At 38.3% G+C, this 16,118-nt stretch overlaps 1 protein-coding gene and 1 long non-coding RNA gene across 2 annotated transcripts; one reads left to right on the plus strand and one right to left on the minus strand.

Annotated features, from left to right (window-relative positions):
- The first annotated feature begins 57 nt into the window (after window positions 1-57).
- smyd5 (SMYD family member 5) lies at window positions 58-11,335 on the plus strand. The gene is made up of 13 exons (XM_031303391.2): window positions 58-198; window positions 1,145-1,253; window positions 2,283-2,422; window positions 3,511-3,632; window positions 3,721-3,790; window positions 5,338-5,442; window positions 5,673-5,735; window positions 7,157-7,227; window positions 7,324-7,430; window positions 7,629-7,685; window positions 7,805-7,899; window positions 8,650-8,720; window positions 9,403-11,335. Exons 1-13 carry the CDS (start codon window positions 106-108, stop codon window positions 9,551-9,553), a joined length of 1,254 nt encoding a protein of 417 aa, XP_031159251.1. The 5' UTR covers window positions 58-105; the 3' UTR covers window positions 9,554-11,335.
- Window positions 3,416-14,891, minus strand: LOC116052589. The gene is made up of 3 exons (XR_004105615.1): window positions 14,745-14,891; window positions 14,609-14,613; window positions 3,416-3,426 (listed from the first exon to the last, which is right to left on the minus strand). It is a non-coding gene; the product is annotated as an uncharacterized LOC116052589 (long non-coding RNA).
- Window positions 14,892-16,118: the final 1,227 nt, after the last annotated feature.

A 16,118-nucleotide genomic window follows, 5' to 3' on the forward strand; every position in this document is an offset into this window, starting at 1 on the left:
AGAGACCTGCAGCTCATGTGTCCGCCACCAGAGGCCGCTGCTGCCTCGGGTGGAGATTAAACGTCAGTGTCAGAGTTGAAAGGACAAAGGTCGTCACTCAGAAACATGGCTGCTCCCCTGGATGACATGTTTTCCTTCTGCGTGGACCCCGGTAAAGTGTCCACCTGCGTGGATGTCCGATTTATAGACAATATTAAGGTAAGGCGGTTTGGAGTTTGCCAGACTAAAGAGATTTCGACAGATCTGTGGCTTTATTTGGCTCTTTAGCAGAGCTGTGTTAGTCGCATGTCGGCTGTCAGTGCGGATCACAGCCTGCTGGGCTCAGACAGGACTGCAGGATCTGGACCGGACGTTTTCTGACAGGACCTGATCATTATAGATCTGTCTGTGTCCAGAACTACCAGTGAGCTACTGGTCTGTACGTTTAGTGTTTTCACGTCAACCAAAAGTGAGTAAGCTAAGGCACAACATCCACCATTTTACACCCTTAAACCGTGTTATGGTATGATATGCATGGAGAAAGTAATTTAACTTCATTGACCAAATTTAATTAAAAATTGTATTTAAAATTGATTAAATAAACGTTGCTTATTCTTGTCATTGTGCCCAGACAATATTGATGTATGGGATTAACACTAAGCTCACAAAGTTCAGCATAAACCAATAAACATGGCATTGCCATTGAAACAAAGCAGGCTTTTTTAGGAGACAAGAGACACATTATTTCACTCAGTGATGTCTATTGTAATTTTTGTTAATAAGAAATGTATTCATTATGTATGCCAGCTTCTCCCCTGCAGGGTCGCAGGAATCCTCCACTTAAAAGCCTTTAAATATGATATATAATGAAATAATATTTATGAGGGTAAAATAAAACACAAACAATAATTTATAAGGAAATATTCTGGTGGTAATGATCTGAAAGATACAGATCAAAAGGCCAATGACAACATGAGAAATTGGGAGAAAGTTTCAACCTTACCATTACCCAGCATCTCTGAGCACATCTCTGCCTCCGAGAGTGTACCAGCTTAGAGATTCTGCTGTAGGTGGGTTTACATGTAAAAGAGGCCGAGGCTGCTGTGTTTTTTGAAAGATTGGTGCAAACGGTCGCAACAGTAATGTTTTGTTATTCATGCTTCAGGGTAAGGGTCTCTTCGCTAAAAAGAGCATTAAGAAGGGAGACACCATTTTTTTGGAACGGCCTCTGGTCTCTGCCCAGTTCCTGTGGAATGCTTTGTATAAATATAAAGGTGAGATGTCGACTCTATTTAAATACACACAACACGTTCTACACATTTTTTTTTTTTTGGCATTTGCCTTTATTCCAGAGCTGACAGTGTGGAGAGACAAGACATGGGGAGGGAGTGGGGTATGTGGACTTTTTAACTGCATCTTGCATTAATTAAGAAGGAATGACATGTTGCATGAATAATATAGAACAATATATTGTAGACCGTCCACACAGGGACGACAAAAGCATGCGTGTTATCAGACTTGACAAATAATGGATACATTATGGTTTTAGGAGGAGTTCGATCTTGGATGAAGTAGGGGTGCATGATATATCGACTCCATATCGTTATCGCAATATCACGTTATATCACAATATTATATCGAAAGTGTCGCAATAAGTATGCAATATTTTGTTTATACTGTGGAGCGCTGCGTCCCGTCCGTTGGCTTAGTTGTGTTTGATTTAGAGCCCGCTTGAAACGCTATCATGATCATTTCATTGGCCAGTTACCGTGCCACTTGCAGATGTTAGTACACGTTAGTGCACGGGTCCACTACGTGACAAACCCTATGTAGCGTACCACGTGTGTGCTTAGTTCGACAGTGTAAGTGAAGAAATAGATAGAGACAACAAAATGGAACGAATCGGAAAAGCGAAAGAAAAGTTGTCCTGTTCTCTTTATTTATATATTTTATACTGTACAACCAGTAAAACATGTCCTGTTCTGTAGACATGGTCATTATTTATTTATTCATGTTGTACCAGTCAGGTGAAATAAACCTTGTGTTGTAAGAAAACTTGTTTTATTTGTTATGAATCTATTTTGATGCGTTTTCCCATAACGTTTTGTAATTTGACACAATTAAAAATATCTAAATTAATATCTATATCGCAATATTCATAATCGATATCGCAATATCACATTTTGTCAATATCGTGCAACCCTAGGATGAAGCTTAAACATCTTAAACCAACAGGGTCTACTCTGCAGTAATGTTTTACCTCTGCTCATCTGCTCTGCTGCTGCACTGTGTCCTTTTTTTAGCCTGCGAGTACTGCTTACGTGCTCTGGAGACTGCAGAGGAGAATGCGAGGAGACTCAGCGGCAACCCTGGACTCAGCCTTCCTCACCCGGAGCTCTGCCGTGTTCGACCAGAGCTGCACCAAGCCTGCCCTCAATGCCAGGTTATTCCAGTCCAGTGAAGTTGTTTTAACTGTAGAAGGTGTCATATGTTTCTTACAGAAGGAAAAATGCCCTGAAAAAGTGGTCAGATCAATATAAGACAAGAAACATATTGATTTTAGGTCAGCTGAGGTCAGGGAAGAACTTCCACTGAGGTTGATGGTGGGCGACATGACTACCTGATCGATTTTTAGAGGCCAGTATTGTACTATGGATCAGTAAGCTAATCTGTCTTGTTTATTTTTTTAAATAACCAAAGTGAAAAACTCAAACAACTGTTTACCCATGGTGGTTTCTTTGTACTTGCAGTATTGCATAACTGTTGGCCACTAGAAAACAGTTTAAACTATCCGATTTGGGTTCCAGAAGCTAATAATAATAACAGTATTTAAATTATTAATTACAGAGTGCTTCACAAAAGTGAAATGAAATACAAATGTAAGATTAAAATAAAAAGCAATTTAATGAATGCAATTAAAAGAACAAATGCAGTAAATGCACAAAATAAAACAATTTAAGAAAATGCAATTAAAATGAATGTGTTTTAGGAGAGATTTAAATATAAAACAGTAATATTATAAATACTCTCATTCTTCCTTAAGTATAACTGCCTTTTATTGGGGGGGAATATGCAATATCTTGGTGTGTATATGCTGGTGTATATGGATCTTTCTGTGTTACTGAATGTTCACTGTAGTTTAATTGTACATGTTTACGGATATATTGTGTGTATGTGGAGAGGCTGTGTGTCGCTACGTTACCTGTGTTCTCTCGAAAGACAAATAAAGACAATAAAGGCTAACGTTATATTATCGTACAACTTTCCATGGAGGAAGCTTTATCAACTCCATTATAAAAAAAGGATAAAGATGTCCCGGATTTTGTCTATTTACTGTGATAGCTTTAGAAAATAAAAAGTATTGCTTACATTTTTAGCTTTTCTTAGGAAATATGATATTTCTAGTCACACCCAAAGTTTATTATATGTTTAATACACTTTAAATATCTGTCACTTGAAATTATTATTTTTTTTTTTTTTGGTCGTTTTCAGTGTTTTCTGATTGATATAAAGAGTTCTCCTTCTCTGCAGGTGATGTACTGTAGCAGCGAGTGTCGACAAGCTGCCGCTGATCAGTACCATCGAGTTCTGTGTTTGGGTTCCTCCCAGGACGATCCGGACCACCCCATCAACAAGCTGAAAGATGCATGGAGGTCAGACAGCATTTTATAGATATTTTCATTGTAATGATTTTCTGTTTAAAATGTCATTCACCTCAATGAAGATTTGTCTTCTCTTCAGGAGTATGCATTATCCCCCAGAGACTTCCAGCATCATGCTCATGGCCAGAATGGTAGCTGTGGTCAAACAGGCGAGTCTCTGATTACTTTTAGCTCCTAAATCATTGAGTATAAATAATGTGGGGGGGTTCCATTTATTCTGGTGTGTGTACTAATCATATAAAAAACACAATACAAACACCTTGTCGTAAAAAAAGACATAACATGCTGCATGTAATTTAGATTTTTATCACCCACACCCCATAATGTTTGGATGGGTGTTAAACCTAGCTTGAAATTAACTTTGCCCTGACTAATACAGATGTCCTAAATAAGAAAGCTGGATGTGGGAATTATTTTTGTAATGTGGTAAGCTGGTGAGAGGACATTTTTAATAGACTTTGCTCTCATGAAATTAAAGCGACTGACCGTAAACAAAACATGATGTGCTGCACATACTTATTTGATTCAGTTGCTCTAATAACTGTCTTTATATAAACAATAGATGTCCACGATACGAAAAGGTGTTGCTTGTAGCGATGAACCCACAGGGAATTTTCATAGACTTTGCAGTTCCCCTCAGCTCCACAGTGTTTTTGCACGTTTCAGCTCATTGTTTTGGTTTTTACAGCCATAACTTTACTGTTTTGGTTCACTCTCGCAACTCTCATCGACCTTGTTTGCAGCTGCAGCAGGCAGCTGTTTATAAAAAACAACAACTAACAAACTCACTGCACACTACTTGCTCAACACCAAACAGCAGATAGTGTTGGACATAGTGGAGCATTTAGCAGGTGAAGAGCCAGATGTTTCCCTCAGGAGTTAACAGAGACCAAAACAAAGCTAAAAGGAGGGTGAATATTGCACTTGCATTCTTTAGGTGGTCATAAACATAACTCCAAATGAATGCTAATGCTGCTCTGTGTCTGCAGGATGTGTAAATAGGCAACAGTTTGCTGTCAAGTTCCCACATGAACTTTATACGGTGCTGATCTGTTATTTCAGATTTAATTTGGCACAGTGAATCAAGAATAAAAGACAACAGATAGGGGCTTCATGTATACATATTAAATCAAGGTGTGGCAATTTTCAAGTTAATGAAAGCTAGAATTAATCGGCACAAAGTAAAAAGCTACAAATGGCTTCCTGTCTTGGTGTAGACACCACTAGGAGTTTAGTTTTCATTAGTCTTCAAAAGACAAGGGGCATTGATTAACCGATTAGTTGTCAGCTTTTAAAATAATCGCCAACTATTTTGATAATTGTTTAATCGGTTTGAGTCATTTTGTTTTTATCTAAAAAAGTAAAAATTGTCAGATCCCAGTTTCTTAAATGTGAATATTTTCTAGTTTCTTCACTCGTCTGTGACGGTAAACTCAATATTTTTGGGTTGTGGACAAAACACTGATTGAAATTTTTCACCATTTTCTGGCATTTTATAGACAAACCAACTAATCCAATTAATCCAGAAAATAATCAACAGATTAATCGACTATGAAAATAATTGTTAGTTGCAGCCCTACATTGAAACATTACTCATGTGTATCAAAGAAACTGCATACTAACAATAGAATACACTATAATAACTAAATGTGACACAATGATTGTTAAATTAAAATGTATTGTTTATGTCATCCAGGCCAAAGACAAAGCACACTGGCAGAAGCTGTTTTCACACTTCTGCAGCCGGACAGGTAATGAGGAAGAGGAGATCGCCCATAAGCTCCTGGGAGAGAAGTTCAGAGTAAGTTACCATCATGCTACTCCGCCTGGAAATATGAAACTGTTGAGGTGCAAAATGTATGAAGTCTGGCATTTCTGCTCTTATGCTAATCGCAGTTGTTTACGGCTCAGTAGGCAAAGCAAATTCCGTGTTACTCTCTCCTGAGGTTTAACTCCCACTGTGGCCATCTATGATGTATGTTTTCTGTTACGTGAAATGTCATTTTTATCTGTCTAACATTGTTTCTATAGGGGCAGCTGGTCTTGTTGCACAGCCTTTTTAAATCAGCACTTTATGATGAGCATCTGAGTCGGGTAAGAAAGAATAGTTCAAATGTAACAACTGCTTGTTTTTTCATGTCTTCCCAAATACTTTACAGCTCCAGTGCTGCAACTAACAATTAGTTTTTTCATCATCAATTAATCAAATAATAATTTTCTTGAAATACACATATTCACTTTTTTGCCGAGAGTTGGATGAGAACATTGATACCTTTCTTATATCTGCACGCTAAATATGAAGCTACAGCCAGCAATTTGTTAGCTTAGCTTATCATAAAGACTGGAAACAGGGAAAATACTAGCATGGCTCTGTCCAAAGTTTAAAAAAAAAAAACAACCTACCTCTAAAACTCACTAACACGTTATATTGTGTTTTAATCTGTAAAAAAAAGTTGTTGGACAGGTCGTTATGTGCTGGACTACTTCTTGGCCAGGAACAGTGACTACCTGGAGTCTCTGCTGGTTGTCTGGTTACCTCACAGTGACAACAAGACTCCAGGTAGTCACTGTGCCCGGCCAAGAAAATCTCAAGCACATAACCCACTGAGGTGCTGCGTGGCACATTTGTTTTAGTGTCAGACAGAGCCAGGCTAACAGTTTGCCCCTGTTTACAGTCTTTATGCTAAGCTAAGCTAGCTGTCGCCTGGCTGTGGCTTCACATTTACTGCACACACATGAGTGCTGTCGATATCCTCATCTAACTTTTGGCCAGAAAGCAAATTAGTGTGTTCCAAAATATCAAACTATTTCTTAGAATCAATTAATAGTTTGGTCTTTAAAATGTAAAAAGTGAACCATGGCATCACAATATCTGAAAGTGCTAATGGTCCAAACTAAAAAGGTTTCAGTTTGTTGTCATAGAAGACAAAGAAAAACATCAAACATTCACATTTGAGAATCTTCAAGTTATTTTTTTGGCAATTTAGCAACATTTAACTAATCGATTAATTATTATTATTATTATTATTATTATTATTATTATTATTATTATTATTATTATTATTATTAATAATTGTTGCAGATTATTCTCATGTTACAATGAGGCTCCATGTTAAATCTTGGACCTTTTTGCTATGGGCAGCTAATAACAGCAAGTCAGTGATGAGTTTTAGGCTGTTTAGTTCCCTGATTTTTATTTGGGTTACTTTTGTCCCCTAAATGTAAATCAATCTTACAATATAAATGTCATCTGAAATTACCTGTGTGTCATGCTGATTGTGTTGTAGGAAACCTTTATCACACAGGCAGTTTGTTACAGAAATGTATGTTAAGATGTGATGATACGTTATTGAACTCTGTGTTTTCCCGACTAATGTTTTTATGCTGATGCAACTGGAAAGTGAACACACAGCACAAGATGCTGCAGTTGACGCCGAACTCTGACCTTTAGTGTGAAAGTAAATAAAATTGATGATTCTTTGGCACGGATCAGTAAAGATGTGATTGTTTTGCAGTGGTTTGTCCCTGAGGGTTTCCGCTCTCTGTTCGCTCTTGTGGGAACCAACGGACAAGGCATCGGTACCAGGTAAACACTCGCCTCTCTTGTCCTGTTCTTATGACGGCTCTGGATCTTAGTTCGGCTCAAAACTTCTCTTTCTTTGTGCTCTATTTTTCAATTCAGCTCCTTGAGTCGGTGGGTTCATGCCTGTGATGCACTTGAGCTTCCTGCCCAGCAGAAGGAGCAATTGGACTCTTTTATCGACCAGCTATACAAGGACATTGAGAAAGGTCACAGTTTTATCTCAGTCTTGCAGTATTTTTTTGGAGTCAATTATTTCTGTCTCAATTGAACAGATTTGCAATTGTATGAGTGTTTTATTATTTGTTGTCTGTGTTGTCCCGAATGCCATTACTGTGATTATGTAACCGGTGTTCAGATCTCAACAAAGGCCAGAAATGTGCATCATTTGTCTCTTCTCTCTGTAGAAACGGGAGACTTTCTAAACTGTGAGGGCTCTGGACTTTTTCTGCTTCAAAGCTCATGTAAGTGCAGATTATCTCCATGTTATGAGCGCTGTCAATTCAGTTCAAAGGGACTGGTACTCTGGTCAAGACACCGTCTGATAACCCCTTGTCTTTTTTGTCTTCTCGCCCCCCTGCAGGTAACCACAGCTGCATTCCCAACGCAGAGGCGTCCTTCCCTGACAACAATTTCCTGCTTCAGCTCAGTGCCCTTAGTGACATCAACCCAGGAGAGGTCAGCTCACATGTCTGGGTTTGGAGTGATAATGTCTGGCCAGGGATAGACGGGACAGAACATCCCTCTCTAGCTTTGTGTGCTCCCTTGTCAGACAGTATTAGAAGGCTGAGACTTTGAGGATTGGAATTGGTTTGTCAAGCTGTCAGAAAGATTGAGAAGCCTTGCATCTGCATGGCACAGTAATGTCAGAGCAGCAGTGCTTCTTTCACAGCAAAGCTGTCCTTTGAGTGCTCGCTAAGACAGGAGCGCTTTGTGTAAGATTTCACCAGTAGTAAGACGGAAGGACACAGTGACTTCCTGCATGAGAAACTATACAAAAACCTGAATTATTTCTGCCATTTGAAAAATACCAGTATCATGTTTTATGGGACTGAACTCTAAGTGTTGAAACAGAAGTTGGAGCGTTTTTAGCTTCTGTACTGTGACATATTTCCCAGTGAAACAGAATATTTGAGCTATGGACAGTTAGAAAAGGGATTTAAAATAAATCCGTTGCACTTGATTGGACCGCTAAAAAGTCGGCAGGCTTGGAGTTTAGCCTAGGATGAGTCATCAAACGTTTGAAACTCTTTTACAGGAGAGAGAAAAGACAGGGATTTTGATGTAAAAATACTCTGATACACATATGTGGCATATAGCAAGAGATGATGAATGATTAGCACAAAGACACAGGATTAAAACTAACTAACTAACTAACTATAAGGCTATTCTGGTTCTTCAGCCAGTTCAACTGTTTGTAATTCTCAGGAGATCTGCATCAGTTATTTGGACTGCTGTCAGCGGGACCGAAGCCGTCATAGCAGACACAAAATTCTGAGGTAAGCATCTGTAATCCCTCAGATGATTCACTAGAACTGAACATACTGTTACGAATTCCATCTGGATCAATATAAAGCCTTTCCAGGCAATAATGGGGAGTCATGAGGCAGAGATGCCAGGGACCTGAGGACTACTCCTGTGCTTACGCTCCTCATTGATCAACATAACGTCAATCCATCTTTGAATTACATTCCAACACTCAGTCGGGAAAGTTTACTTTGCAAGTCTCAGCAAGTTGAGTTTTTACAGCATTCTGTGATACCTCTCAGCCTTGAAAAGGTGCAGTTACACTCCAGGTTGGTGGTGTGAATGAATGCCTAATATAATGATGTTACATCACACCCACTGATTTAAAAGTATTAATTGCGAGCGCCTGGGTAGCCCACCTGGTAGAGCGCGCGCCCATATATATAGAGGTTTACTCCTTGACGCTGCATGTAATTCCCCCTCTGTCTCCCCTTTCATGTCTTCAGCTGTCCTTTAAAGATAAAGGCTTAACATGCCCCAAAAAATTATCTTTAAAACAAAGAAAAAGTATTAATTGCACCACAAGTATTAAACACTTGTTTGCTGTGTTGTGCAGCACCACATTTGTTAACAGAAGTGTGTAAAAGGCTTCTGATTAATTTCAGCTCTTGTAAGATGTGCAACAATGTGACTTGTTGAACATTTTCTTCCCAGGGAGAACTACCTGTTTGTCTGCTCGTGTCCAAAGTGCGTCTCCCAGATGGATGAGCTGGACATGACATCAGAGGAGGAAGAGGAAGAAGAAGGCGAGGCAGAAGGTGAAACAGAGGGGGATGAAATGGAAGATGAGATGACAGATGTCTGATAAAAGACTTGCCCATATTGTTTTCAGCCGTTCCCTTTCCTGCCACCACGCTAAGCAACCTAAGGAATAAAGACCAGTTCAAACCATGATCTGCATCAACTGTCCAAATGTGTGAAAAATGTCTTATCAACGCATTCCACTCATTCTTTGTCCAGTTTTAGAGATCAACCACAGAACACTGTGTGTCAGTATTGGGGCAGTGACAGTTTTTGTTGTTGTTTTCGCTTTACTTCAGCACACTGAGGGGTTTGAATAAATCAAAGAGTATAACTTTCAGGCTTTGTGGGTGAACAGATAAGGATTGGTAGGTTGTTTTGTTTTACACTTGGGGACTATGTATAAAAAGGCTGACATTTCTGAACAGTTTATTGAATGTGGATGTAAACCTTTTTAAATCTACATTAATTAAAACACATTCTGGCCACTTGGGGGCAGCACCACCAGTTGTTATCTTTGATATATCACCTTATTAAAGAGTAACCAAACACCCCTTGAAAATCTTCTGCTCTACAATGGTTGAATTTCTCACCTTGCTGCAGTGATGTACAGGTGTACTCCAGTACACCGTGACATCATCTTTGGGTGTGGTTACAGGTGCAACAAGAGCACATTTCTCACTGCACCTAGCGATGAGAATGACTCAAAACAGTAAAGTTGGGGGCTGCAAAAACAATGAGCTGAAAGAGTCTAAAAAGCTGAGGGTAACTGCAGCTTTAAGTTAAAGCTGAAAGTCAGTACTTTATCGTAGAGCTTTGATTCTCTGCCAGACCCAGACCAGGCTGTTAAATTCCCCAAATTCCCCCGGGTTTTAATCGGGGCAGGTTCACGCAAAATCCCTGTTTTTATTTTTTTAAATGTTTGTGTACCACTGTGTGTGACTGCCATCTTCTGGATATCAACATACACGCATGGCTAAAAAAAAAAGCACACTGGTAGAGAATATTGACATTTGTCTCAATTTATTTTTTGCTGCTGTTCGAAAATCATGACACTGACAGCAGTTGCTATCGTTTAATCCAATGTGCTGAAGTACAGAGCCAAAACAAAACTACTCACCTATTGCACCGTGTCTGACCTTCAGGTCCACTAAAGTCAAAGAACTGTTATTTCTTGTTCCTGTCAAGTCTTCAACAAGGCAAAGTGATTAAGCTGAGGTCAATCGGTTCGCAGGTGTTTTTCTCCACTTAAGTTTCTTACATTACTGCATTGAAAGAGGCTTTTTATTTACTTTCTGTTGTAATTACAGTCTTGTCATATGGGAGGAATCCAGCCAGTGATGAAATATAGTTTGGTTTTCATACAATGATCTATGGGGTTAAGTTAAACCTTAATGTATTATGGAGACCTTGAGTGGAAAATTGCTTTGTCAGTAACTGTTTGCCCTTTGTTGAGAACTGTATTTCAAACCGCAGTTCCACATGAGTGAAATTGCTGCTGCCCACACATGAATCAATATTATGACTGTAATCACAAATCCCAATAATTTCTAAAAAAAAAATGTACTAGACAAAGATTGAAAATATTGAATGACTAATCCCAATGTTTTCAGTTGGCATTCAGTGCAGTGGCACAGGAGAACATGGCTTTGTAAGTCACACAAGTATGATTTAAAAATAACAGCAGCAAACAGGAGCCTAGCATTGTCGTTTTTACTACTCTAGCATAAACCATTGAAATTGAATGTCAAGTCATTCATCAGGTTTACACACCTCCTGCCTTTGCTACTGAAGACTGTACTGGTAAAATATTTGTTCAGTCTTTGCATATTAAATACAAATCCTTAGTCAAATTGTCTTGTTCAAGGGGGTGTGGGTCTTAACTAATCATTGCTTTTTATGGCTCTTACTCTCCAGACAGCCTTTTTTGCTTGGCACTTTTAACATGCCACATATACATCTACATATCTCATATCATTAATTAATAAATGGATTAAATGAGGTATTATATTGCTGATGCCTGGCCGTCAATCCCTGTTCACACTGACATCAAGTGCTGTCTAATTGGTGCTATATGTGTAAAATAATAGTGTCTTTGCAAAGTTAAGCATAATCCTCTACTTTTCCCCAGTGCCTCCAGATGTCTATGCTTGACACCGGCAACATCTAACTAGAACTGTTGATTTTATTTAATGAAAGAGGAGAGACAAGCTAAGGCCTTACTTGAATGCTTGCTTCTTGTTCCAGAAATTGTATTGATTTACATTTACTCTATTAACCTTCTCAGTTTACTCTACTCCAGTCCCCAGTTGTAGCTGCACTTGCATCATATGCTAATTCACCTAGAATGCACAAAAGAGTAATGGTAAAAAAAAAAGAACATATTATGTCCATGAAAGGATGCACACCTGGGACCCAGCATGGCGGGGAGGCTGGACACATCCTCCAGTTGAAGCTCCCCCACCGTTGGCTGTCATCCTCTGAAGCAATGCCAGAATCGCTGCAGGAGCTCTGTAACTTTGGAACGTGGAATATGGTGCGGCAAGCTCACTGCAGGGGTCGAGCTTAGGCGTGCACACATATGGGCCTCCACATCACGCAGCGTAGCCTGTTTCAAGTAGGGAAAGAGGAGAGGTCAAAGAGCCCGCCCTGATAGAAGTTGGGGTAGATAGAGGCTCATTTGTGGACTGATGGGGCAGGAAGTGAGGCAAGTGTTTGAGGAAAGAAAAAGGGAAGTGAGGGGGGGCACTAATTGCTATGCAGAGAAAGAGTCCTTTATTCTGGCAAACCAAGTACAAAAAACTTCATATACATTTCAAAGACTACAATGATCTAAAAGTGGAATATTGCTGTAATTTTCATATGCAGATGAGGGGGGGGGGTAGTTGAGACTATTTAAAGATATATAAATATGTTACTTTTAATGTTATGTGAAGGAAATATTCTGTTTTACCTACACAGTATTACTTGTAAAGGCTGGACTACACATAGCTTTGTCAAAGTTTTTTTTTAAACCTCTCAGCCTAAGATGCTCCTGCTCCAAAATCTATACATTATTCTGTCTATCTATAGATTTTTCAGTCAGGGCTTGTAAGATGTGGAATAAGGGATGCACCGATCCCACTCCTGCAGTCCTGACACCAATACCTGGGCTTTGGGTATCGGCCGATAGTGAGTACCGATCTGATACCAGTGTTTTATTATGCCTAGTCTGGATCGACGTCAGTTCATTTAATGGATAATCGCCAGATGTCCCTCGCCTTGCAGAACTTGATTCGTTTCGGGAAACTACAACAAACTTTGAGCTAGCAAGCTTCGAAGAAAATTTGTATCGTGCAACAAGGCAGGCTTTTTTTCCTCCTATCCAGGAAGGTATGTGTGGAGGGGCCAGACCTTACCCGGCAGTGCTGTGGAGTAGGTTCTGGCAATGCGAGACTATATTATGCCTCACTGTGTAGAAGTGACTGGGTTCATTGTTTTATGTGAATGGAAACATCAGGCTCGACTTAAACATTGCTTTCCCAACTTTGTAAAACAAAGTTTGTAACAAATAAATACATAAATATAAATTAACTGAATTGTTATGTATTAAACAATAAATCATGCACAGGCAACTTGGTAAAAAATCTTCAAAATGAACAGGAATTTCGAATTCAAGTGTAAACCTTTTAAATGCAGCAACACATTGGTCATTATTTAACAGGGATTTAAATTCCAGTACATAATGTATGCAGTATATAAACATAGAATTGAATTGAATAGATCAGCCCGATTGTCAACAATACCCAATCCAGATTATTGAGTCCGTATGAGCCTGATATCTGATATCAGCACTGGATCGGTGCATACCTATGTCGTGGAATAACTCAAATGCTAATATCAGGCAAAATATGACCTTGTTACAGCGAGCTTCATGGGTAAAGATATAAATTTTTTTTTTATCACGCTTTGTCGACATACTTTATACCATACATACTGACTTTTTTCAACCTACCGTACTATGACTTTTTAATGGCTTTTTTCGACATACTATGCTATAACTGTTTTCAAGATGCTGAATTGGTGACACAGTGGCTTAGTGGTTAACACTGCTCCAACAACTTTGACTCAGGTTCAATTCCCAGTCTGGGCTGGTAGTTTTTGTATGTAGTTTGCATGTTCTTCCCGACTTTCTTTGACATACTATACTTTCCCTTTTTTCGACATACTGTGACTACTTTCGACATACTATACCATGACTTTTGTAAAAAAAAAATCTAATTCTATACTATAATTTTTTTTTGACATACTTTACTATGACTTTTTTCGAAATACTATACTACGACCTTTTTCAATATACTATACTATGACTTTTTTATGACTTCTTTTGACATACTATGACTTTTTTCACTATAGTATACTATGATTTTGTGGCTTTTTTCAACACACTGCATAGGGGACACAGTGGCTTAGTGGTTAATTCCTGTTCTAGTTAGCACCATCAAGTAGGAACTGTAGGCTCTGACGTAGGTTCGAATTCCAAGACTGAGCTAGCTGTTGTGTGTGAAGTTTGCATGTTCTTCCAGACTTTCTTTGACATACTACACTATCACGTCTTTCGACATACTATACTATGACTTTTTTTTATAACTTTTTTGACATATTATACTATGACGTTTTTCGACATATTACACTATGACTTTTTTTATCACTTTTTTTGTCATACTATACTATGAATATTTTTCGACATGCTATGCTATGACTTGTTTTCAACATGCAATGTTAGTGACACAGTGGCTTAGTGGTTAAATACCACTCCAACGTGCTCCATCAAGTAGAAACTACAGACTCTGATCCAGGTTCAAATCCCAGTCTGGTATGGCTGTTTTTGTCTATAGTTTGCATGTACTTCCCGACTTTCTTTGACATACTATGATTTTACTTTTTTCGACATACTATGACAATTTTTGACATACTATACTATGACGTTTTGATTACTTTTTTGACATATTATGTCAAATCATGTTCTTCCCAACTTTCTTTGACATACTTTGATCACTTTATTGACATACTAAACTATGACTTTTTTCAACATACTATACCATGACTTTTTTTTTTTTATCACTTTTCGACATACTACTCCAACTCACCCTTGGATTGATCCCCAGTTCTTCCAGACTTTCTCTGGCATACTATACTATCACTTTTTTATCACTTTTTCAACATACTATACTATGACTTTTTATCACTTTTTCAACATGCTATACTATGACTACTATTTGTTTAATACATTATTGGTATTATTCAACATGTCAATGAAATTCATTCTAATTAAAACCATTCCCACTTTTCCAACTATTCTCACTACTTCACCTTCTTCTTACGCAATTATGCCAGCAATCCAGTTTAACTTTAGCAATTTAGCTTTTTAGCATTCACAAGCATTTTATTTTTTAATTTCAGATGATTTCTTTCAACTTTTTCAATTAATTGTTGAATCGTTTTTGGTCTATAAAATGTCAGAGAATAGTTGACCATACCTGTAACAATGTCCCAGAGCCCAATATTATGTTTTCAAGTGTCTTGTATTGTCCAACCAACAGTGCAAAACCTTTACACAAAACAGACAAAAAGAGCAAAGCTTCATATTAGAGAAGCTAGAACCAGAGTGGTTAGTTTTTTATTCATACTTAAGTAATTAACCAAAATTAATTTTCTGTCAGTCAACTACTTCATTGTTTCAGCTCTATACATTTTTATTTAAGTTTTTTTATCAGGATGTTTGTAGCCCGATCTTAATCTATTAGATGTTATTCCATTTCAAGTTATATCTACAATTTAAATGTCCTCCTTTCCTTGAATTTCATTGGTTGCTTTTTTCCATAATTTATTCTAAATGATTCAAACCAGTGATAGAAATCAGTCAGGTAGTTTTCATCCTAACATACAATGTCATCTCTCTCTCTCTCTCGAGAATTCCTAGCAACCTGTTGTTGATTTATCTGCCAAGGCGAAAGGTGGAATGTGTTGTTATGACTGCTAGTGCGAAAGTTGTCTATTTAACTAACTATTTCACATTGCATGCTTGAAGAGGGAAAACTATGAAATGTAATCTGGTTTTTAGACCCAAGCAAACTGACTCTGCTTGAAAACAGGCCCCATATGGAAACAATCTCCAACCTACATTAGCGCTGTCCAGATCGGTTACCACAACGGATACCATTGCTACCTTGGAGGGCTACTCCAGAACTACAGTGATGAACGACTGCTTCATGTGAAATGAGCCGACCTGATGTAAGGGTATTGCACTTTAGCTCACCCTGCATAAAAATAAACATAAGAGAGAAATACAGTTCGAGAACACAAACATGGCTGCTGTGTGACCTGCTGGTTTTGATCAATGTTTGAGATTTCTCTGGTTCAGTTCTGCTGAAATCATTTCCTGTAAAAATCAAAATGGTACAAATTGTCAACATTATTGAACAGAAACATTGTGAGCTGCCCAATAGCAATACATTCATCTTCAGGGAAAAATGTTTAAGACCTCAATCGGGTCATATAAATCTTGCAGCACTGCCTGAGCCAGTGGAATGGAACATGAAGAATTGAGCTGTGAATCATCCAAATGGAGGCTTTAGCATCACAAATGT

This window comes from Sander lucioperca, chromosome 1 (genome assembly GCF_008315115.2).
Source record: "Sander lucioperca isolate FBNREF2018 chromosome 1, SLUC_FBN_1.2, whole genome shotgun sequence".
Taxonomy (NCBI): domain Eukaryota; kingdom Metazoa; phylum Chordata; class Actinopteri; order Perciformes; family Percidae; genus Sander; species Sander lucioperca.